The sequence below is a fragment of the Chiloscyllium plagiosum genome, unplaced genomic scaffold, assembly GCF_037043375.1.
Source record: "Chiloscyllium plagiosum isolate Xiang-an unplaced genomic scaffold, Cpla_swu_hap1 HiC_scaffold_12, whole genome shotgun sequence".
Classification (NCBI taxonomy): Eukaryota; Metazoa; Chordata; class Chondrichthyes; order Orectolobiformes; family Hemiscylliidae; genus Chiloscyllium; species Chiloscyllium plagiosum.
Window position 1 is genome coordinate 82,512,131 of NW_028270150.1, and position 26,159 is coordinate 82,538,289.

General features: G+C 39.8%; 1 protein-coding gene across 2 annotated transcripts in view; it reads right to left on the bottom strand.

Moving 5' to 3' along the window:
* LOC122554984 (polycomb protein SCMH1) overlaps positions 1-26,159 on the bottom strand; it is a 114,325-nt gene that overhangs the window by 65,599 nt on the left and 22,567 nt on the right. For both annotated transcript variants that reach the window (XM_043700486.2, XM_043700485.2), the window contains exon 2: positions 8,332-8,430. In XM_043700486.2, coding sequence (XP_043556421.1) covers positions 8,332-8,356 — 25 coding nt within the window. In that variant the 5' untranslated portion in view covers positions 8,357-8,430. The remainder of the gene's footprint in view (positions 1-8,331; positions 8,431-26,159) is intronic.

Consider the following 26,159-nt stretch of genomic DNA (forward strand, 5'->3'; position numbering starts at 1 on the left):
GAGATACAAGTGATCTTATTGAAACATGCAAAATTCATACAAGGCTTGACAGGGTAGAAGCAAGAAGGGTTCTTTATCCAACTGGGAGGGATAAGACCAGCAAACAATGACTGCGGAAAAGCAGCAGGCTACTCGGGATTGAGATGAGAAGAAATGAGAAATGGTGAATCATTGAAAATCTGACACAGCTATTGAGGTTCAGTTGTTGAGTACATTCAAGAATGAAAAAGAGATTTGTACAGGTTAAAAAGATAGGGATATGGGAATAGAGCTGGAATAGGGTGTTGAAGTGTATGATTTTGCACCATTTCACTGAATAGCAGAGCAGGTTTAAAAAGGGATAAATAGCTTACATCTGCTCTTTTTTAACCATTCTTTTCATGATGGTTGATTGAAAGTGGACATGATCAGGTTACACTTTGGGATTTTTTTCTCAATGACCTGTTCAGAGGTGTTACTACACACCTCTGGAGCAGGTGAGACTTGAATCTAAGTCTCCTTGTTCAACAAGTGACATTTTGTCTTAGCTTGCTTAATTTATGTTGCCTGATCAAAGAAGAAATGTTAAATCAGGGATATTAATCGAAGTGTCACTTGAAGACATCCCAGAACAGGTCATACAGTTTTCAAGATGGGTGGAGCTTAGGATAGTTATCTGGTTTACAATTTTTCTACAGGTTAACTGGGACAGACTTTTAGTTGCAGTTTGCACTAAAACCTTGTGTGGTTTGCAGTTTTCAGAGACAATTAAAATAAACTACCGATACACTTCGTGGAAGCAGAATAAAAGGTTAGCATTTGAGAGAGTGTTGAATTAACTGACGCATAACTGCAGTTTAAATTTCATGAGGAAATACATGTTGGAAGATTGACTAGTTTGAAGCCAGAGAGAGAAAATACAAAAAGTGGTACAAAGTTACGTGGCAGAGAAAGTAACAAGTAAATTAACTTGGGAACATGAAAAAAGTCAAAAGGTGTGGTGCTGGAAAAGCACAGCAAGTCAGGCAGCATCCGATGAGCTCTTCGTCAGGAAATGTATGGAAAAGTAACCAGAACAAGTCTGAAAAGTCATCTCCTGTGGTGAAGTCACTTTCTGTTCCACAAACCCACCAACACACTAAAACAGCAGCTAATGAACTTGAAAGACCCTGTACAGACAGTGAGCAAAACTAATGTCATTTACAAAATACCGTACAAGGACTGTAATAAACACTACATTGGAAAAACAGGCAGAAAACTAGCCACCAGGATACATGAACATCAACTAGCCACAAAAAGACATGACCCTCTCTCACTAGTATCCTCACATACAGATGAGGAAGGACACCACTTCGACTGGGACAATACATCCATCCTAGAACAAGCCAAACAAAGACACACAAGAATTCCTAGAAGCATGGCATTCCAACTGGAATTCTATCAACAAAGACAGAGTTGGACCCCATCTACCACCCCCTGAGAAAAGGAACAGGAAGTGACTTCACCACTAGAAATGACACCACCAATTCAAAAGAAACCCAAACATAAAAATAGAAAGCAGGAATTTTCAGCATTGCTTCACATGAGGTCCACTGAAGATGTTACCTAGTCTGGAAAAGAACCTTTCAGCTCTGCGAGCAAACCTACATCCAGTTCGCCTGTATTCCATGAGGTCTAACCAGTCTACCATGTGGAACTTTGTTGAACGCCTTACTGAAGGTCACATACATGTCCACCACTCTGCCCTCATCAATCCTCTTCATTACTTCTTCAAAATAAAACTCAGTCAAGAGTTCCAACTCTGAGATTGAAGAGAATAGGTTTGCAAACAGCATATTTAACAGAAAGCATGAATGGAAAATTGCCAATCTAAAAACAATGTTACACTTGGGGAGAAAAAAAAAGAGGAAGATGAAGCCATCTGGTAACTATAAGTTTATTTTATAATTTTCAGGAAGTTTCTATAATGCATCAGAGGCAGTGTGACTGAATACTTGGACAAGTACGAGCTGATCAAAATTGATGTGAATTTATTAAAGTAAGCCCTCCCCTTGGCTGGATGCAACAAAGGATGTTCCCAGGTATCTGAAATGGTACCTCAGCTTTTCATTGTCTATATTTGTGACTTGGATGAAGAAAGAGTTACACATTCAAGTACATGAAAGCACTGTTTGCTGAAAGAAAAAGGAAATTAAAAAAGGGTATGGTATGGACAAAGTGAGTGGGCAAAATTATGGAGGATGGAGTTGCATCCTGGGAAAGGCAAGAGCATGCACTTGACAAATCAGAATAATTTCCTAATGTCAAGATACATGCAGCTCTGAGGCAGCAATGGGATTCAGATGTTATGGATACATCATTAAAAGATACTGTAGTGGTACAAATGTGGAGAAATGAAAGACCAAATCATTTTGGAAGAGGTACAGCAGACTCACGACAATGGCCATTTGTGTGAAATTGTTAAATTACAGAGACAAAGTAAAATCTTAGTTGGCATCTCTGTGTACGCAGTAAAGTCATTGCAGTTATGCTCATGAGAGCAACCACGAACTGGCTTTCTTCAATATCACTAACACGAGGCAGCATGAGCAGATATCTTCTGGAACCGAGTTGGGCACCAGCTCCATTTCATCCCAGGTTATGAAGACACAGTGCCTTTCAAATATACTCAAGCTTTACTGGAACAAAGAAAATCTCTCTCCCTTTAGACACAGCAATTAATCTAACTTTCTCAAGGCTTAGCCAACATGAGGCTTGTAGGCAAAACAGGTGACCCTCAAAAGGGTCTTATCTGGCTTGCTATTCAGTTTCTAGATACATGAAGCATAACTAAAAGATACTGCAAAGAGATGCTCCTCCAATCCAATGCCATTTCTCTGCTGATAACTTTAGCAAACTAATCAGCAGCAAACACAGGAAACAAAGAACAAAATTGTGCAAACAAGAATAACATTGCTCAGTCTAAGCCTTTACAGCAAGAGCAGCAGCAGAGAGTCTGCTTTTCTCATAGAGGGTTCAAGGATTGGGCATTCACTGGATTTTGACTATGGGGCAGAGGCCTCCACATGGCAACCAAGTCAGGTTGAATACAAGACCCTCACTTTGATGCAGGGCCACTGAAAAAGAATAATCAAGGTGGCTGCATGTTTGTCAACTTTCAGGGCTATGAGGAGCTTGCATGTGAAGAGAGGAGTAAATGAGAAGAAGGAGATAGAGGGGGAAGAATGGATGACTAGAGAGAGGGAGAGTGTGTTTGAATTCTGAGACTGAGTTGTACACACTCCCCTTCCACACATCTATCCACAAAGCACATCAAGAAAGGAGAAAATCCATGGGCATCCTGCAATTTTCACATCAATTCCACCAAGGCCCACTCGGAACGTGCCAAAATCAGAGGTCAACAGCACAGGAAAAGGCACTGAGTCTGCGCTAGTTGAAAACAACCCCAAAACTATTCTAATTTCATCTTCCAGCACTTGGCTCAAAACTTTGTATGCCTTAGTATCACAAGTGCACACCTAAACACTTACTGAAAGTTCTAAAGGTATCTGCTTTTAATACCATTAAATGCAGTGATTTCCAGCTTCCCACCAACCTCAGAGTCAAAAAGACTTCCTCACATGCCATCTAAATCTCCTGCTCCTTACCATAAATCTGTGCCCCTGGTCACTGATCCCTCCACCAACAGGCAAAGGTTTCTTCTTGTCTACCCTATTATTTTCCACATTATTTTATACATCTTGATGTTGTTCCTTAACCATGTCTGCTCTGCTCCAAGGAAAACAAACTTAGTCTACCCAGTCTCTCTTGATAGCTAAATGTCTTCAGTCAAGGCAACATCATATCCTTCACTCGTAGGAAACAAAAAGGTCAGTGGTTACTCAAGTTCAACTCCTTAAATTGATCTCAGTGTTCTCTCCTTCCTTCATGACAAGAATTTGGGCCCTGCTCTAAGTCTTAACCAAAAAGGCAAAAATAATTAGTCAGGTCTGCAGCTTGACACTTATAGCAAGTTTACTCATAGGTCAATTAAATGATCATTTCATTGATTGGAATTGTGTTTTCCTTTCACGCTCACGGTTACTACTGTTCCTAACCTTCCTTTCTTGAAAGCTGATCACCAGCCACGACAGAAAAATTGATGCATGCCACCGCAAGCTGAAGCATTTGGAAAAAAACATGCTCTAAAATAATCAAAGGATTAAGTTAAGTAAATACAGAGAAATGAGTTCCTCTTATACAAGCAGCCCAGAACAAGAGAACATGATCTTAATTTAAAGTTGCCATTCAATCAGGAAACATTTTTCCTCCAAGTTGTTAAAATCTAGAAGTTGCTCTCATGTGGGCAGCACGGTGGCACAGTGGTTAGCACTGCTGCCTCACAGCGCCAGAGGCCCGGGTTCAATTCCCGACTCAGGCGACTAAATGTGTGGAGTTTGCACATTCTCCCCGTGTCTGCATGGGTTTCCTCCGGGTGCTCCGGTTTCCTCCCACAGTCCAAAGATGTGCAGGTCAGGTGACTTGGCCATGCTAAATTGCCCATAGTGTTAGGTAAAAGGGGTAAATGTAGGGCAATGGGTGGGTTGCGCTTCGGCGGGTCGGTGTGGACTTGTTGGGCCGAAGGGCCTGTTTCCACACTAAGTAATCTAAAAAAAAAAGTCACAATCTAACAAGGAGCATAGGTTTAAAGGGCTGAAAGGTCTGCTCTAAACCTTTAAGCACTGTGCATTTTGCACAAACTAAGAAAGCCAAACTTGACTGTTTAAAGACAAACAAAATACTTACACAGGAAAAACTCTGCAACATCCCAATTAGGCAGTACAACTTGGCTTTGGTTTTGTCTTTTCCACAAGACAGATAGAAATGAAACTATTTTAAGAACACTGGCTAGTTTAAGTTTTTAAAAAGAACTTTGTTGGTCTAAAACATACCAAACATTGATCGCATGATGGACAACTATAAATTCCTGGAAAATTTTGAAGCAGTTAACAGGAAGCAGCTCAAACATCATACTACTGAATCTCTCATCCTTACATTGTGGGAGCTGCGCAGTCAACAAAAGAAACATTCAGAGCTGTGTTTAACCCCAGCAGGGACCAAAAACAAACTGGAGCTCTTGAATCTCTGTACTTGAAATGGTGCTAATGGCCCAACACCTCACTCAAACAGTGGATTTTCATTAGGGCAATAGCAGTTAACTTTTTCTACTTAGAGGTACTGTTGCAGAACTTATTTCATTAGGTGAATATTGGATCTCTGGCCAGAGGAATAGAAACCTATTCATTAAATAGGACATTACTCCTTAAATTGGCCTCATCACATTAACAAAAGTCAAGAGAGTTTTGGTTATGCTTTAACTATATCGTCTGGTAACAGTCTGGTGTATTGTTAACATCACAGTTTGCTAAGAATCTAACTAGTTATGCCTCAACTCCAAGCATTGTTCAACCTGTCTCAGGTGTAGATCTTCAAAATCTGATTCTGGAGGAAAACTTGTCGTTGCCTATAATGTGGTAAAATTCGGTACACTATTATCTTGTTGGTCCTTCATCAATTATTAATTACTGTTATATCAGCCTTCTACATCCATTTGAATCTAAGATCCTACAAAATTTTCATTGGATACCGACTTTCTAGACCCTCACAAAAATCCAAAGGTCATAACCATGCTTTTGATATTTTTCCCCCTCAAGTTAATTCGAATTGTAAATTTTTCCTTCCTTCCCAATATACCTGCTTGTATATTTTAACACAATCACCTGAATAAACCAACTTTTGGTTTAATCATAAAGAACATTTCTTGCATGCCATTTAAAAATTTGAGTTCATAAATTGAGTGTTTGGGAAAAACTAGGCTATAGCCTCAGAAAAAAAAACTACAAAACCTGTGCTTGCTGACAGAAGAGAAACTTGGGAGAATTCAATTACATGTACTCTCTCTCTCATGTGCATAACAATAATCTTATAATTTCATTTTCTGTCATAACATTTGTCTGTTTTAATTTGAAGCTAATTTAAATGAGCAATCACAAAACCAAGATGCCAGCGAATAGATGGTATGGGGATGGATTGATTCCCATTCATTGAATAATTCTTTTCAACTTCCTAACCAGCTTCCACGTGCCATGGCAGCATAAGAATGTATACAATTTAAACAAGGGAGAAAGTGAAGACTGCAGATGCTGGAGATCAGAGTAGAGAGTGTGTTTCTGGAAAAGCACAGCAGGTCAGGCAAATCCAAGGAGAAGAGAATCGACGTTTCAGGCATAAGCCTTTCACCAGGAATAGGCTCTTTCTGATGAAGAGCTTATGCCCGAAATGGCGATTCTCCTGCTCCTCGGATGTTTGCCTTACCGGCTGTGCCTTTCCAGCACCACACTCTCAACAATTTAAACAATGCAGAGAGTCCGACAGAGGATCCACCATACATCAAATAATTTATTATACCTTTCAGTCAAATCTAAATAAATGAAACAGGACAAATTCTACCTGTGGCAGCTTTAACGATAGTATAAACTGGAACTTGATTAAATGGATGCAATTGAAGAGAATAATCATTCATGTCTCTTCTCTGGTAAATAACATGGTCGTACTCACCTACCAAACTACCCATAAACAACAAATAATTATCAAGACATTTAAAATTCTTTTGCATCAACTTGTGGAAACTTGGTCGTCAATGACAGGTCACAGTGAAAATAATGCTTCTTTTTTGAATGATGTACCATAAATGTCAAATAAATGGGACAATAATGCCTTAGTCCAACTGAAACTCAAACTTCAAAAGGTGTAATAACACATATCAAGACTGAATTCGAAGAGTCATGAGTCAATCTCCCATAACACATTTACAGTTCACTGTACCATTAACTAGAATACTCTTCTCAAAAGAGAAATTTTAGGTCATATGATCCACAACATCCACTCAACATATCTTAACTGCTGACAAATGAATAAAAGATTCCAAATCATAATAAGAAAAGACAAACTGTGCACAATTTCCAAACAGCCTTGTACATGAATTATCATAAATGTGAGTCCCTATTAAGCCAAACAAAATAATGAAAGAACAAAACTGTCAGAATGTCAGTCGGATCAAACTTGGTTTTAGCACAAATATGATTAAACCGCTCAGAATTTGAAAGCTACTATACTATGAACCAGACCACAGCACTTCTTCGCAATGCCATCTAATTCTGCAAATGAAAATCCAACTTCCTCCAATCCTTTTCAATTATTATGCTGAAACAACTGAACTAAAATTTGAATCTAGACCTGAAATTTAACCCCAAGAACTGATGCCTGCTGAGAATCATTGTATCCAAGTTAGTTACATGGCAACTTTAGTTTACTACACCATGGATGAAATCAAGAGAACAAAAGAAATATATGGAAAAGTTAAAATCCAGGAGGAAAAGTTACTGCAGTCCCCAATTTAATTTACTTTTTATCCTCCAATAGAAAATCACCATCCACTAACCAGAGAGGACTATCTACTTGTGGACAGGCCCAAGCCCTGAGCATTTCTCTAACTGCATACAATGGACCTTTCACTTGTTAGCATAACACAGGACTGAACAACGGAAAATGCTGCTTTGTGGATGACAACTCATTTGGTCAATACAATTTCTGGTATATAGATACTACTGATTTCACTGGACTATACCGACATGTTAACTAAGAGTACTCCCTCCCAGTTAACTTTGACAAACTTGACATCTACTTTGTGTCTTCCCACTGTATAACTTTGCCTTCAATATATGTGGAACACAAAATCCAGATTCCTACAGCATTTGAACATGACAATTGTCAAGGTCACATTTTGGTAACAAGCACCACATGCCTATATCATTTTAGATTTTTTTTTTAGAAGCTCTTGATAAAATTCTTGTCCATACTGATCAAATCAAAATCACTGTTTAACAGTAGCAGTTTTGGATCAACAAGAGATCCAACCCTTAATCTATTCCCCAAAGATTGTGCTGTGCAATGAAGTCAGTTTCTACTTCAAAAGCCTTAATTTGGTTTTAATGGCACTTTAAGGTTACAGCAAAGCTAGTTTATGGTTAATGAAAGATGACCACATGACCTGGCACATTACCAGTTTTACTCGTATTTAGTACTAATTGCCTGATTAGAACCTATGTAATTCCAAATAATTATTCACAAGGAAAAGGAAAAGGACAATTGAAAACAAAAGACTGAAAAAGCATTAATCTTATCTGCAATGTGAAGCACAACATAAAGGCCTTGTGTAATAAATCCTACTGCTGGTCAAGACAAATCATATACTTTCAATCCACAAAAAAGGTGGCACATTAATAAAATATTATTTTACCCAGACAAGCTTACCTTTTGTTGCTGAAGCTCTCCCCATGGCAATTTCTGCAATGTTCCACAACACGCAAAAGCTGGAATAATACCAACTTCCTTCTTTTGAAAGGTTTTTTCCTGCAAGAATTACAAAATGCAAGTAATAGAGAATGTAATAAGTTGCCCATGAACAAAACAGGAAAATGTGCCTATACGTGAAGTTTCAATCAAGAAGATTGACACACCAGGTTATAAACAACTGCCACCGGTGTCTGGTTCATCCTCCACTCTTCTGTACGAACTTTAAAGACTGACAGATTTCTTTGAATTGATTGAACATTTTCAATTGGTTAGCCAGGCCTCGATAATGTAGGCACACTTTGGTGTATACAGATTGTGGGTCTAACCACAGCATGTGCACTGCAGTCGTTCAAAAAAATGATAATGTGCCACCAACTTCTCGACTGGGGATGGGCAAGAAATGCTAACCCAGATGGCAGCACCTCATTCCACGAGTGAGTAATAAAATAAGACTGGTCATGACACTTCAGCCATCTGAAAGCGAAGTTGTTACTTTATTTTGCGTCATAATTACAATGAGAACTTTTGCATGTGTGTGTTAAGGCATTATAACTTATCATTGAGCACTGTTGGCACCAATCAATAGCAGTTTAAAAAAATGGCAGCTTAATCTTCATCCGGTCGCGAAATGCACAATGCACAATTGAAGTGAGGTAGCCAATAAGAATTAGATCAGTAACTATTGTTCAAGATATTGCCCTTTGTTTAGAAAAAAAACGTATTACACAAATCAACTTTCGTTTTGAAAAAGATCATTAACTAGTTTCTACTGTACTTCACCAGCTGAAAGGATCACATGGAGACAGCAGTAAATTGTTCATTTCACTTGCGTGTTAAAGAACATTGTAATTAACAGAGGGCTTCCTTTTGAATGGTCATCTTCTTTAAATAATGGGAGACAATAACCTCAAGTCGAATATTTGCTTTGAACTATTTTGTGAAGAACAAGGTTTTTTCGGTACAGAAAGTGAGTTTCAGGAACTGATAATGTAAAGTACATTGCAGAATTGAATAGTTATCTTCCACCAGTCTTTGCTCTCAAAAATATTATAAATTAAGAAATGGGCGGGAAGCTCCCCAAGGAAAATTACAATCACCAGACAAGCAATACTGAGCAACATGTTGGAAGTACAAGCTGACAAGTACCGGTCCTGATGGACCTCTCCTACAGTCTCAGACAAAATGACTAACAAGATAGTTGAAGCACTGGCTTTAATTTTCCAAAACACTCTAGATTCACATGAGGACCCATTAGAAGGTAGCAAATGTAATTCCTTTATTCAAAAAGGGAGACAGAAAGCAGGAAACTTCAGGCCACCTCACTTAACTTGTAAATTTTCTTTATGACTGATGTTATTAGAGATGCTACAGCAGAGAACTTGAGATGTTCAAGGTAATCACACAAAGAAAACATTGTTTTATGAGAGGGAAATCATATTTGACTACTCTGTTTGAGCTCTTTGAGGAAATAAAATGCTCAAAATAAGGAGAACAATTGGATCTGCCACATTTACACTTACAGAACACATCTGATAAGTATTGCTTCAAAGGTCATTTTGGAAAATAAAAGCTCATGATATTTAAAGATAGCATATAGTTTGGCTAATAGGAAGCAGAGCTTGGACAGACATAGGTATTTCAGGTTCGTACAACATAAGTGATGTGACATAGGGATCAATGTTGAGACCTCAAAAGGTATGGTTGCCAAATTTCTGAGGACACAAAGACAAATAGGCAAGTAATTTGTGATGAAACCATAAGGAAGCTATAAAAGGATTTAGATAATTTGTTTGAATGAGTGAATTGTGAAATTGTCATTTTAGCAGGAGAAATAAAAGCATGTAATTCAAATTGAGAAAGATTGCATAGCTCAGAATAATAATAATCCCGGCGACTCAATGCATGGATCACAAAAGGTTAATATGCAGATAAAGCATGCAATGAAAAGTTAGTAGTATGTTAACATCTATCGCAAGGAGAATTGGGCACAAAGTAGATAGGTTGCCCTTGAGTTATAAGGATCATATCTAGGATATTGTGCACAGTATTGATCGCTTCAGTTAAAGTGAGAAAGCAGTTTAAAGAAGGCTTACTAGGCTACCTGATGGGGTGGGCAGGTTGTCTTGGGAGGAAAGGTCGGACAGGCTAGACTTGCACCCACAAGTGTTTAGAAGTTTAACGGGTGACTTGTTTGCAACATATGAAGATCCTTAGAGATCTTGACAAGCTAGATATGGAGAGGATATGTGTTCTTATCATACAAACTAGAACTAAGAGTCACTTTTAAAAATAAGAAGCCACCCCATCAGTAAAAGATAAGACAAAATTTGTTCTCAAGGATAGTCATGAGTCTTTGGAACTCATTGCAAAAAGACAGTAAAAGTAGGAGTCTTTGAATATTTTATGGCACATTTTAGGTGGAGCAAAGGGGTACAAAGTTGTCAAGGGTTAAAGGAAATATCAATTTGTGGTCACAATTAGCCATGAACTTACTCAATTGCAGAGTAGGTTCAAGAGGCTGAAACACCAATTCCTGCTCCTTGTTCATATGTTTTTAAAATTTAACTGAAAACCCCTGAAATTCTGGAAGGATAATAACCAATCGCAAGTCACTGAATTTAGTGAAAACTCCATTTATTGCCATTTCACATTATGCTGTATCAAAACACACTATGAAATCATCTAGATATGGCATACTGAGTTCAACTGAAATACATTACTATTTTAACTACATATTTATATTACATATATAGGATGCTATTCAAGATCCACAAGGTAATCTAGTTTTGAGGACTGACTTGGTAAACCACCAGGACACTTCAGGTACAAGTTATGACCATTTAGTCAAGCATAAGCACAGACAGCCAGCTTTAGGCAGCCTAAGCTCATGCTGTGAAAAGCTTCTAGTCTTACTCTTTATATCCAATTTTGGTCATGTACGCATACTATCACTTCATTCTACAATTTAATCATATGCTAAACAATTGTCCCTGGCTTGATCCGGTGATACATACATCAGGCATTATTCTTATCCATCTAAGATTTCCCAGATCTCTCTACTTGTGAAGGCTGAATTCCCTCATGTTTCCATCAGCCACTCCTGGTGCCTTTCAAAGTCTCATTCCTGATCTTATCTAAAAGATATCTGCTAATCTTCTCTTCTGCTTACATCTTTGTTAACTTAAAAACTTCTAATTGAAACTATTTAAACAGTTCATAGATAAATAAGCACATATTTATAGCACCTGCAATATAGTAAGACAACTTGCCTCACAAGAGTACAATACAGACAAAATTGCAATTGGGCATATAACCAAAGCTTGGTCAAAAAGTGTCTGAAAAGGAGGCAAGTGAAGATACGGGGCAGACAAGTATTGGGAGGGTATTCTAGAGCTCCTGAAAACCTAAGCAGGTGAAGGTTTCGTGACCAATGGTAGATTGATGGAAATAGGGCTGCCAAATCTTCCAGGGTCAATCTTCTGGTGATTGGAAATAGCATTCAGGAGATTGGAATGAGGTTGTTTCCTTGTTTGCCAGAATCTGAAACAAGTTTTTAAATCTAACAAGAGGTTTTCTGATGAAGTCAGGTTGAGACTGAGTGCTAGCCTGTTGGCATCCCCTCACCAGTCAAAATTCTCTAAAATTTTGTTTGGTGCATACTCTTTTTTCCCCCAGTGTTGTAGTTTTTAACATTGTTACCCAGCTGCTTATACATTATATTTAACACAGAACAAGGTCGGCGCAATACCTTCCAGTCTACTGTGCTGTCACACACTAATCAGCATGATGGAACAGCTGCCAAGCCAATTTTCGTCAGCTGGCTCAGTATAAAAGTTGATCACTGGGCTCTTGTGGTCCGGTGCTAAATTCCATGCCTCTGAGCCAGGTTCAAGTCCAAGTCCCACCTGTCCCAGAGGTGTGCAATAACATCTGAGCTGGTTGATTAGAAAATATCTAAAAACTGATCATCTAAAAGTAATTGGTAGCAGAATTCCTAAGTGGCAGGTAAAGCTCAAACTTTAAGCTCATGCCTCCTCAATTTTCTCCAGAAGAGATAGTTTCATTCACTCATTCCATGCTACCAGCTGTGATATCACAGCTGTGAAGGTTCCATACTGTCACTTCCACTGGACATTTCCTGAATATGTCCGCTAGTGTTGGCATCACAATATAAAAGCACAGTGACTCAATATCCTAAATAAGTGCACCCATAATATTGAACACTGCACTAACTCACCTGCTCTTCTTTGATCAACTAATTAATAACGGTTGATTGTGCTTTTTTCAGCACCTGGTTTGTTGTTATGCATTCAGATAGCAAAATGCATGTAAGATATTTCGCATCATATCAGTCGTCAGTTAAACCAGGTTAAGGAATGCAGCATGAATCACCAACCATTAAGTCAAAGAAAAATGAAAAAGGCTTGCCTCATCTTACTTAACAGCTGTTCCTTAATAGTTAAATTTTAAATTGAAGAGGATGAAAAGTACAGCGTAGTCATGGTTTGCATTTTGCCTTTCATCTTCATTTCCCAGGGTGCGGTGTCAAACATTTCAGTCATTAAAGGAGCATCTGGCTTGTCTGAAATATACATGAAAGAAATCCACTTGGTCCAACCACAGAATGTGCACTAGCAAATCTTTAGTACACACTCTTGGCACTTAAAGGCTAAAGAGAACAGGAAGTAATTGCAAAACAAAGCACTGGCCATTTAGTAAAGGACAAGGTGAATTCACATGACATTCATACTACAACCTAAACTCCTAAACATCAAAAAATCTCAAGTTATGGAGCCAAGTCAAATTACAAAACGCACAGATTAACAAGTGCCCTTTCAATTTTCACTTGACAACTCTATAACATTTGTAAAAATCTGGACAATGTTGATACTATGATCTGTAATCCAAAATAAGGCTGCAATTGCAGTGTATTCAAAAATGGATTCACAGCTATTCACCACCATTGCAGCCACAAATACTAGCTAGAAATATAATCTGTTATAATAATATAAGACTATGGATGCAGATTAGTTGAGATTCTGCAAAAGCTTGATAGTTTTCTGTTTGCAAATAGTGCAAGATAAATAAAGCAAAGGGAGCAAATGAAGTGGAAAGCACTGGCCATTTAGTAAAGGACAAGGTGAATTCACATGACATTCATACTACAACCTAAACTCCTAAACATCAAAAAGTGTCAGGCCTGAATGGCCAATTTTTATTCCAACACAGCTACATACCAGGATCAGGTTCTACACCCAATGTAATTATTATTGCTGCTCATGTCACAACTCATGCTTGACTGTACACGGAATGCAGATCTGATTTCTGAGTAATGCTGACACTTGGATAGGGTCAGAGTTTTACATTTGTGAAAATGTCAAGCTGTGATTGCTTCCTTTCCTAATTGCTGCTAATAGCAAAACATAGTTGGTATGGTGGGGGGTGGGGGGGTGGTGGTGATGGTGTAGGTGATTATTCCAGGATGGCTACCTGTCACTAGTGGTCTGCAACAGGGATCTGAGCCTACCATTATTTAAAAACATTAATGATTCAGATGAGGAAAGGAATCAGACTATAGCCAAGTATACCAGAATAATTGCACAATGATAGAAAGTGGCAGCAGAACTACAGCAAAAAGAACTTTGTTGCACTTATGTTCTCCAATCTTTCAATTAGGGAGACAGGCCCTAAGATTATGGGAATAAAAGTTGTCCATTCAGCCCATTGAGTCTGATCTGACTTTTCATGAGATCATGATTGATCTGATAATCCTCAACTCCACTGCCCTGCCTCTCCTCTGTAACTTTCAATTCCCTTACCAATTATAAATCTAACCCAGCTTCGACAGCCTTCTAAGGTAAAGCATTTAACAGATTTACCATACTGAGAAGAAATTCCTTCTCATCTGTCTTAAAGGTATGACCCCTTATTCTGAGATTATGCCGTCTGGTCCTCAATTCTCACAAGGAGAAACAGTATTTGCATATCTACGCTGTAAAGCGACAGTCTCACCGTACTTGGCATCAGCCTAGTGCACCTTCTCTGGACTGCAGTATAGCTTTGTTTAGATAAGAGGACCACAAAACTGTTCATAAATGTGGTCTGACTATTCCTTCGTATAAGTTTAAGCAAAAATCCCTACTTTTATACACCTTTCCCTTTAAACTAAGAGCAAACATTCCATTTGCATTCCCTATAGCCTGGTGAAGCCTGACACGCACAAGCGCTCCGATACCTTTCTGCAATATTTCTCCACCTAGTATTCAGCCTATTTGACCGTATATTTTTCCACAGTATATTCCATCTGCTAAGGCTTGAGAGTAAGTAAAACCTATCTATACTCTCCTGCAGACTCTCTCATCCTCACAACTCACATTCCCATCCATTTTTGTGTTACTTGAAAACTTGGATGCATTACGTTCACTTTCTTCATCCAATCATTAATATCTATTTAAATAAAAGTGGACCCAGATCCATGTGCTACACCACTACTTACAGATTGCTATCCTGAATATCTCTCTCAATGTCTCCAAGAGAAAGAAGCCAGTTGCACTGGGTGTGCGAGATGGTGATGGTTGATGGCAGAAGGAAGCAGCAAGAACATGAAATAGAAAGGGTGCACTAAGAACAAGTTTGAAAGGGCAGACTGAGAGCTTCAAAAGAACAATTTTATTTAAAAGAATACTCAGCCAACTGGAATCCAAGTAAATTTTGAAGTAAATTAATTTCTTTCAAATGTATATGGACTCGCCAATTTAAGGCTGTGCAAGTTCAAGAGCTACTGTAATAAATGTAATGTGTCTGACTATAATCAACATTTAAGAAATGTAAGCTTCCCCTGCGCATTGCCATTTTAAGTTTAATGAGATAATTGAGGATACTGATGGATTCTTGGAATGCTGCCTCTGGGTGAGTCCAAACACCGACATCAACACAAATCCAAAAGCTATTGTTCAGTGACTGCTTCACTAAATAAGTAAATAAGGATGAAAAAGTCACTCAAGAAAATATCAAGAGCAGCCCTCAAAGAAAGAGTGACCCTAGATAGCGATAAATGCCCTATCAGTTAATCAAAACAACACTGACAGTCAGAGAACAGACAACACCACTGTTCTTGATCTTTTCTATTCTAATAATAACAAGTGGCAGTAAAAGTGATATATAGTCTGATAACAGTTACCTTGGGAGTCCTCAACATTGATTCCATACCCCTAGGAAACATAGGCAAGGAAACCTTCCCTGCTCCTCTCCCTCAGCTGATGAATCATAACTCCTCCACATTGAATAACATGTGGATAAAGCATAAACAATGGCAAAGGTGCAGCATGTACTCTGGGTGAATGACTTCAATGTTCATCATCAACAATAGCTCAGTAGTATCTCTACTTACCTAAAAATAGTTGAGTCCAGGCGGTGGTGAGGGAACCAATCAGAGAAAACCACATTACCACCAATCTGCACCTGACCACGAGTGACCAATGGTGGTGCATGAGGAATTGTGAGGGGCAGACGTGGCTGTGGAAGCGGCCATGATGGAGGCGGAAGTGACATCATCGATCACTGTGGGGGGTGGTAGCTGCACCAGCCGCATGGCTGATAGCGTCTGAGAAATTCCAGAGGCGGGGGAATCTTATGGAATGTTTGAGGAGCATTGGTTATGGAGATGGGTGTATAAAAGTTTGTTGTACTTACAGTTTTTGATGTTTGAGATGGTGTTGAAATACTGTTTGTTGAGAGTATGAATTCTTAGAATATAGTAAAGGAGGGGTCCTTTTGCATTCTGAGAAAGTGTGGCCCTCAGCTGTGGCAGGGCTGACAGTAAAGAGGATAGGTGCCAGCGCATGGCTGAGTGTGTGGAGCAGAGGATCCTGTAGGAGAACCTTTGCTGTTGTTTTTGAATCTATACTCTGTACTCTTTGTCCTGTTCGGTTCCAAACTCTGCTGGTTTAAAAGTAGTCCGGAGTCCTTGTGGGATCGGTTGGTTATGGAGGCAGGTGCTGAGGAACCAAATATGGCTGTGGTAGCAAGTCTGTTTCAGGAAATGTTGAGGAGCCTCAGGGCAAAGGAGATGACCTGGAGGTTGCAGTGAGAGAGAGAGAGAGAGACTCTCTGAGATTCTTGTAGAGAGGGGAGGAGATGTCCAATGCAAAGTCATTGTGAAGACAAAGTCCTGTCATCACATTAAGGACACGGTGGCACGTGGGCAGCACGGTGGCACAGTGGCTAGCACTGCTGCCTCACAGCGCTAGAGACCCGGGTTCAATTCCCACCTCAGGCAATTGCCTGTGTGGAGTTTGCACATTCTCCCCGTGTCTGCGTGGGTTTCCTCCGGGTGCTCCGGTTTCTTCCCACAGTCCAAAGATGTGCAGGTTAGTTGAATTGGCCATGCTAAATTGCCCATAGTGTTAGGTGAAGGGGTAAATGTAGGGGTATGGGTGGGTTGCGCTTCGGCAGGTCGATGTGGACTTGTTGGGCCAAAGGGCCTGTTTCCACACTAAGTAATCTAAAAAAAATCTAGAGAGAGAGGGGGTGAAAGAAAAACACAAAGTCAACAACATTCTGTAGATACCTTGAGTAGTAAGTGAGGCGGAGTGCTTGGTCTGCTGAGCTGTCCATCACTAGGTGGTCTAAATTTATCCAACCTTCAGAACTCTGGTACTAACTATAGTGTTGAGCTAGAGTGAATAGTCATGCACACAGAATTGATTGAATCATTGTCAAAAACCCACAATAATGGCCCAAGATTGGCAATTAAAAGTGTTTTTCCATTGAATCAACGCCTTAGTAATGTTCATGGCAGTCCTAAATGGAGCAGTTTGTGCACCTCTCTGCAATCACCTCTCTGTAGTTTCTTAATCAACATTCCAGGTTACAACAACCAGTTTGGATTCATACCTACTGGCTTCAAAGTCCAATCAAAAATATTACTTCCAGTATGACAAAATTTAATTCAGGAATACAGGTAAAATTTGAACTTTACAACATCCTGCAAACTTATTTCGATATCTGAGCAAATGAAAATATTCCCAAGAATACAAGATGATCAGCTTACTTGCAAGAATTGAATTATGGTTCTAAAACTATGTCAAGAAATTAAGTCTGATGGGAAAGATGTTTTTCTATCACATTTGATTTATACAAATCAATTTTCAATATAGCACAAAATCAACCCATGCGCAAAAGGTTCCATTTACATACAACATACCAAAGCTTCCCAACTTTGCAATGAAAATCAGGTACAAAATCAATTATTACCTTCAAATTTACTTCACATCTTCTCACAAATCAATACCAAGCAAACCTCAAACTTTCATCCAAAATATTTGGCAAACCATCTGCTTTTCAAACCATTGAAAATGAAATTTCAAGCCTGAAACAGTGAATTTATATTTGACCTAGTGTCATACAGCATGAAAACAGACCATTCAGTACAATTCATTCATGATAACCAGACATCCCAATCTGTCTTAGCCCCATTTGCCAACATTTTGCCCACATCCCTCTAAATCATTCCCATTCATGTACCCTTCCAAGTGCCTTCGAAACGTACCCACCTCCACCACTTCCTCCAACAGCTTGTTCCCTACACGCACCACCCTCTGTGTGAACAAGTTGCCCTCAGGTACCTTTAAATCCTTAGCCCCTCACCTTAAAGCTATGCCCTCTAGTTTTGGACTCACCCACCCTGAGGAAAAGACTTTGGCTATTCACCTCATCCATGCTTGCTATGATTTTATAAACCTCTAAGGTCATCCTTCAGCCTCTGACGCTCCAGGGAAAAAAGCTCCAGCCTATTCAGCCTCTCGCTACAGATCAACCCCTCTTGTCCTGGCAATCCTTGTGAAATCCTTTCTGCACCCTTTCAAGTTCAACAACATCTTTCCAAGAGAAGGCAACCAGAATTGTTCGCAATATTCTGAAAGTAGCCTCACCAATATCCTGCACAGCCACACATGACATCCAATTCCTACACTCAATGCACTGACTAATGAAGGAAATCATTCCAAACACCTCCTTCACCACCCTACAACTCCACTTTCAAGGAACTAGACACCTGCACCCCAAGGTCTCCTTGTTTGGCAACACACCCCAGGACCTTACCATTAAGGGTACTGAACGTAGCTTGCCTTACCAAAATGAAACACTCACGTTTACTTAAATTAATCTCCACCTACGACTCCTTGAACTCAAGATCAAGATCCTGCTGTAGCCAGAGATAACGTTCATTGTCCATTACACCACCTATTTTGATGTCATTTGCAAACTTACTAACCATACCTCCTCTATTCACACCCAAATCGTTTATATGAATGATAAAGTATTGGACCCAGCACTAATGCTTGTGGAACACCGCTGGACATAGATCTCCAGTTGAAAAAGTAAACCTCCAAAACAACCCCCTCTCTCCTACCTTTAAGTCAATTTTGTACTCAATTGGCTAGCTCTCCCAGACCCCTTGTGATCCACCCTTACTAACCAATCCACCATACAGAATCTTCTCAAACACTTTGCTGAAGTCCATATAGATGTCAACCAGTCAGCCTTCTTTGTCACCTCTTCAAAAAAAACTCAATGTTAGTGAGACATGATTTCCCATACATAAAGCCATGCTGACTACGCCTAATCAGTCCTCGCCTTCCCAAATGCATTAAAACTAGTCCTTCAGAATTTCCTCCAACCTACCCACCATTGATGCAAGGCTCACTGGTCTATCATTCCCCAGCTTATTCTTACAATCTTCTTTAGAAAATGGCACATTAGCCAACCTCAAGTCTTCCACCATCTCATCCATGGCTATCAATGATACACATATGGCAGCACGTGCCCAAGAAATCTGTTCCCAAGCTTCCCATAAAGTTCTAGTAAAAACCTGATCAGTTCCCAGAAATTTCTCCAACTTTACGCATTTTAAGACCTCTAACACCAACTCTTCTGGAAAAGTAACTCTTTTCAAGATATCACTGTTTATTTCCCCAAGTTCCCAGGCTTCAATGTCCTTCTCGAAGTAAATATTTGTTCAGTATCTCACTCATCTCCTGTGGTTCCACATATAGCTCATTAAGGGACGCCCATTTTCTTCACTCAATCCCGCTGTCTATACCTGACGTATGCCTACTTGTTTTTCTTAACCAAAGCCTCAATTTCTCTAGTCATCCAACATTCCCTAAACCTTTCAGCCTTGCCATTCACTAACAGGAACTTACCGTCTGTGAACTCTCAATCTCAATTTTAAAGGCCTCCCACTTCTCAACCATCCCTTTACCTGTGAATAGCCTCTCCCAATCAACTTTTGAAAGTTTTGTTTCACACCATCAAAATTGACCTCACTCCAATTTAGAACTTTGACTTTTTGATCAGTTCTATCCTTTGCCATAATTATTGTAAAATTATCACTTGCTCCAAGTAGTTCCCCCACTGATATCTCCGTAACTTGCACTGCCTTATTTCCCAAAAGAAGGTCAAGTATTGCTCCTTCTCTAAGAGGTACATCCAAATATTGAATAAGAAAGCTTGCCTGTACACACAAATTCATCTCCATCCAAGCCCTTAATACGATGGCAGGCCCAGTGTATTTGGAAAGTTAAAATCCTCTAGCATGACAACTCTATTTTTCTTACAGATATCTGAAATCTCCTTATGTATTTGCTTCTAGGCTTCTCACGGACTATTGGGGTGGCGGGGAGGGGGGGAGGCGGGGGGGCAGTGCCTATAATACAATCCCAACAAGGTGATCATTCCTTTCTCATTTTTAAGTTCCACCCATATAGCTTCATGAGATGAACTCCCAGGAATATCCTCCTTAATATTATCCCTTAAGAAAAACTCCACTCCTCCTCCCTTGGTTCCCGTTCTATAGCATCTGTAACCCAGAACATGAAGTTGCCAGTTATGTCCATCCCTGAGTCACGTTTCTGTAATATCTATGATATTCCAGTCCTATGTTCCCAACCATGGCCTAAGTACATCTGCCTTACCTATCCGGCCTCTTGCATTAAAGTAAACACAGTTTAATTTATAAGTCTTATCTTGTTCTCTGCCAAGCTGTCTGCCTTGACTATTAGACTTGCTCCCCTTATCTACTGTACTAGCTTCAGCCTTTTTGTTTTTCTCACTTTCGCTTTGGTTCCCACTGCTTCTCCTGCCCCTCCTAGTTTGTAGCATCCTGAGTAGCAAGATCAAATTTCTCCAGAAGGGCACTTATCCCCTTCCGATTCAGGTGGAACTTGTCCCTATTATACAGGTCATTTCTATCCTTGAAGAAATCCCAATGGTCCAAAAATATGAATCCTTGGTCCCTGCACCAGCTCCTCAGCTATGCATTCATCCACTTTATCCCTCCTATTCCTACCCTCACTACCCCATGGCATTGAGAGTAGTCCAGATATTACTACCCCCAAGGACCTATATTTTAACCTCCTGCCTAATTTCCCATACACTGTCTGCAGAATCCTCTTCTCTATGTCGTTGCAACCAAGGTGCACAACAACCTCCTGCTAGTCATTCACCCCTTTCAGAATATTTTGCACCCTTGCCAAGACAACCTTGATGCTATGTCAAGGAAGGCGATACATCATCTGGATAAGTTGCTGATGGCTGCAGAAATGCATGTTCCCTATTACAATTGAGCACTTGGAACCTGACGTACCCGTCATTATAACAGAGCCAGTCATGGTCCCAGAAACCAGGCTGTCAGTTCTCTACTCCCGAGGGGCCACATCCTACCCCAGTATTCAAAACAGCATACCTGGCTATCATTTCTAGCAGTCAACCATCTACCTGACCATATCTGTACCTTCCTCAAACTACCATCTGTCACTCCCCCTTGCACTCTTAACTGTACACAGTAAACTCCTCATTGCCCCTACCTGCTGCTTCGACCAATCCATGTGGTCCGATAGGATTCACAATCAAACACACACCCTGTAGACAGACAATCTCCAGGAACATTCAAAATCTCCCAGATCTCCCACATCTGACAGGAAGAGTATATCACTACAAAAAGAGCCATTTCTGCCCTTTTAACAACCTCCAGACCCCACTTCATCAGACTGACATCAAAACTTGACTACATTGCTATGAATTTTACAAATCCTTAAAGCAATATTTCTCTGCCCAGTACTGCATTCTTCCTGGGGATTTGGTTTGATTCAATAGAGGTCTCTGTGTCAGGAATTTTAAGCTTATTTGCTTTCAAGCATTTGTCATCTGCAATAATTACAAGGCTGCCATGCCCACATCTGGCAAAACTACATCATAAATTGAACTAAGAGTTCAAGTAGTTGATTATATGTTTAGTACTCAATTGTGAAAAAAAATACATGCTGGTAGTATCAAACAGTAAAACAGAACGCAGTATTTAAAGCATTGTAACAAATTCTGAGTAGAGATTTTCTAACAAAATTTCTAGAGAGCAATAAGATTGAATGTTATGACTAAACAAAGGAAAAAGGGTATGAGTGGGGAAGAGAGAGAACTGAAGATCAAGGTAGGATGTGCACTGGTCCACCTTCTTTAAGATAATGAGATAAAGGAAGATTCACAATCATGCCTGCTTCACCATTCAATAAGATCATACATTTGATTGTTTGTCTTCAATTTCACTTTCTTGCCTGTTCTCAGTGGTCCCAGCTCCATTGTCAAAAATCTAACTCAGTTTCAAATTATCAAATGACCTTACCTCCATTGTGAAAGAGAATCTCAAAGACTAGAAAGCCTCAAATGAAATTCTTCCTGATCTCTGCTTGAAATGAGAAGCCACTTATTTTCAAATTTTTAATTCTAGATTTATTCACAAGAGGCAAGATCCCCTCAGATCTATAAAGCTTCTCAAAATTTTACATTTCAAATCATTTTCATTTGGAGGTGCCGGTGTTGGACTGGGGTGTACAAAGTTAAAAATTACACCACACCAGGTTATAGTCCAATAGGTTTATTTGGAAGCACTAGCTTTCAGAGCACTGCTCCTTCTTCAGGTGATTGTGGCATACAAGATCATAGGACACATGTCACACTTTAGGTGACCCCACCACACACACACACACACACACACACACACACTCTGTCACAGAGAGACTCATACCCTCCCCGCGCACACACTCAAGTTTGCGGGGTGAATTTATACCTGCAGAATTACATTTTATTTTGCTCAAAAACTGCATTAAGCCATGTAAGATTCTGTAAATCCCTCTTTTAGATTAGAATCAGTCTGAACATTGGGACACAGACAGCCTCACACAGGACGCCTCACATCTTCAATGCATTATTTGGGCCAACATGGCACTTATTGTTAAAAGTTCACTTGAGACTGGAACTTGAAGTTCTGGAATTTACCTAATAAAGAATTGAAACCAACACACTAATTCTAAAAGATTACAGAGTTAAGAAACAATCCAGGTCTTTTTAAATATATAATTTCAGTTATATCACACTGTAAACTTCTGCTATAAATTCTGTATCCTACAATTTTATACTGCATAACCACCTGATGAAGAAGCAGCGCTCCGATAGCTAGTGCTTCCAAATAAACCTGCTGGACTATAACCTGGTGTTGTGTGATTTTTAACTCCATATTTCAACAAGTTCATTTCACAATATCTCAGCTCTACCAAGGCATACTATTCTATAATGCTCTTTGAAACATCAAATGCTACAAATCACCCTGTTATACTTATGGTGATTTAAGATTTAAATTCCAATTTGTTCAAATTCTTATCGAAAGTAGTCATCATCATTTGTAGATCAACAAATCACTTTTCAAAAAAAGTGAAAGGAAAATGTTGCATATTTCAGGGTGTTGCAGGCTTTCCTATTTGACACTGGATTTGAGAATCGTTAAAAGGAATCTGTATTTGGCAATACTGAAAATTTTGCATTGGGAACAGAAATCTGTGGAAAATGATTTCAAGTTCCGAGAGTGCTCAAAAAACAGTCTAAACTTGTGAACTCAAGTGATTGGGAACACATTTGGTATGATCATACTAGGCATGTGATCCTATCAGGTGACAATGTCAGCAATAAGGATTGCAAGGACTAGAAGGTCTGGGGATAACAGAGATAGTTTGGTTAAAGATGAATTCAAGTGGCTGGTAACATGGTGTATTAGTAATGCTACTGGGCTCAATCCAGAGGTCAAGACAAATTCTTTGGAGAAAGTGAGGACTGCAGATTAGATTAGATTCCCTACAGTATGGAAACAGACTTTCAGCCCAACAAGTCCATGCTGACCCTCTGAAGAGTAACCCATCCAGACCTACTCCCCTACCCTATATTTACCCCTGACGAATGCATCTAACACTATGGGCAATTTAGCATGGCCAATTCACCTGACCTGCACATCTTTGGATTTGCTGGAGATCAGAGCTGAGAGGATTCCTGATGAAGAGCTTATGCTTGAAATGTTGATTCTCCTGCTCCTCGGATGCTCCCTGACTGGCTGTACTTTTCCAGCACCACACTCTTGACAAATTCTCTGGAGACAAGAGTTCAAAAACGGGAGAAGCTAAAGAAGGTCTTACTACACTCTTCAATTTTAAAACTATTTTGAAGAGGGTAGCATGAGCACCAATATAGTCCAAGTGGGGATACGAAAGTCCATCGCTCAGTAGAACATCACTAATGACTGAGCTGGCAGAGTTCTGAAAACCAAATCTTCCAGAATGGGCTTGCAGTAATGGGGAGTCAGAACCAAAAGGAGGAAAAAAACCTACCAGGCCTCAGTCTGACTAAACTGTCAGAGATAAATAAACCTATGACATAGTACTGTCAAAACGTGTGCCAGCTGTTCCTGAGGAGAAAAAGTCCTGTCCTTCCACTGAAGACACTCTCCATTGAATTGTGAGGCACTAACACTGCTAAACCACATATTCACAACTGACCTAGCCATTCAAACCAAGGCACTCACTAGCGTCATCATGATTGCCCTGCCTTAACCCTCACCCAATCATTACCATCAAGTCATCAGCAGATCAATTTAGGTTTAGGAGAAAGCAATTGAGCACACCAGTAGTACCAAGCTAGTGATCCTTCAGAAGAGAATGACATAATATTTAGCAGTGCAAGCATGTGGCAGTAAGAGCTAAGCAAGGCTACAAAGCACTGATTAAGATCAAAAATCTGCAATTCTGCTATATCCAGTTATGAATCGCAATGGATACCTAAAACCACTCAGAAGAGAGTTGTTCTCCTCTTAATGTTCTCCTTAATGGAGGAAACCCAAATTCTGACCGCAAAAGACAAGGCTGAAGCATTTGCAATCAACAGGATAATGTTTAAATCTCATCTTTAATCTCAACTTGGACTTCCTCCCACTGTAAGTGCATCTCATTATCCTTTCTTCCGAAAGGAAACCTTCATTAACTCATCTAGATATCAAGTAGGCAGTTGTAGAAAAGTCCAGTAAATTGCCAGTAAAATGTAGTTAGGAAAGTTTCAGTACATTGCAGCTCTGGAGAGACAGTTAGAAGCAATGAGGGAGAGAATAGGGCCCCTCAAAGATTAGCAAGGAGGCCTTTGTGTGGAGCCGCAGAAAATGGGAGAGATACTAAATGAGTATTTTGCATCAGTATTTACTGTGGAAAAGGATATGGAAGATATAGACTGTACGGAAATAAATGGTGACATCTCGCAAAATGTCCATATTACAAAGGAGGAAATGCTGGATGTCTTGAAATGGGTGAAGGTGGATAAATCCCCAGAATCTGATCAGGTGTACCCTAGAACTCTGTGGGAAGCTAGAGAAGTGATTGCTGGTCCTCTTGCTGAGATATCTGTATCATCAATAGTCACAGGTGAGGTACCGGAAGACTGGAGGTTGGCTAATGTGGTGCCAATGTTTAAGAAAGGTGATAAGGACAAGCCAGGGAACTATAGACCAGTGAACCTGACATTGGTGGTGGGCAAGTTGTTGGAGGGAATTCTGAGGGACAGGATGTACATGTATTTGGAAAGGCAAGGATGTTTAGGGATAGTCAACATGGCTTTGTGTGTGGGAAATCATGTCTCACAAACTTGATTGAGTTTTTGAGAAAGTAACAAAGAAGACTGATGAGGGCAGAGTAGTAGATGTGATCTATATGGACTTCAGTAAGGTGTTCGACAAGGTTCCCCATGGAAGACTGATTAGCAAGGTTAGATCTCATGGAATACAGAGAGAACTAGCCACTTGGATACAGAATTAGCTCAAAGGTAGAAGACAGAGGGTGGTGGTGGAGGGTTGTTTTTCAGACTGGATGCCTGTTACCAGTGGAGTGCCACAAGGATCGGTGCTGGGTCCTCTACTTTTTGTCATTTACGTAAATGATTTGGATGCGAGCATAAGAGGTATGGTTAGTAAGTTTGCAGATGACACCAAAATTAGAGGTGGAGTGAACAGCGAAGAGGGTTACCTCAGACTACATCAGGATCTTGACCAGAAAGGCTGAGAAGTGGCAGATGGAGTTTAATTTAGATAAATGCGAGGTGCTGCATTTTGGGAAAGCAAATCTTAGCAGGACTTATACACTTAATGGTAAGGTCCTAGGGAGTGTTGCTGAACAAAGATTTTGGAGTGCAGGTTCATAGTTCCTTGAAAGTGGAGTCGCAGGTAGATAAGATAGTGAAGGCGGCATTTGGTATGAAAGATATAAAAGAGACCTACGGGCAACTTTTTCACGCAGACTCTGGTACATGTATGGAATGAGCTGCCAGAGGAAGTGGTGGAGGCTGGGACAATTGCAACATTTAAGAGGCATTTGTATGGGTATATGAATAGAAAGGGTTTGGAGGGATATGGGCCAGGTGCTGGTAGG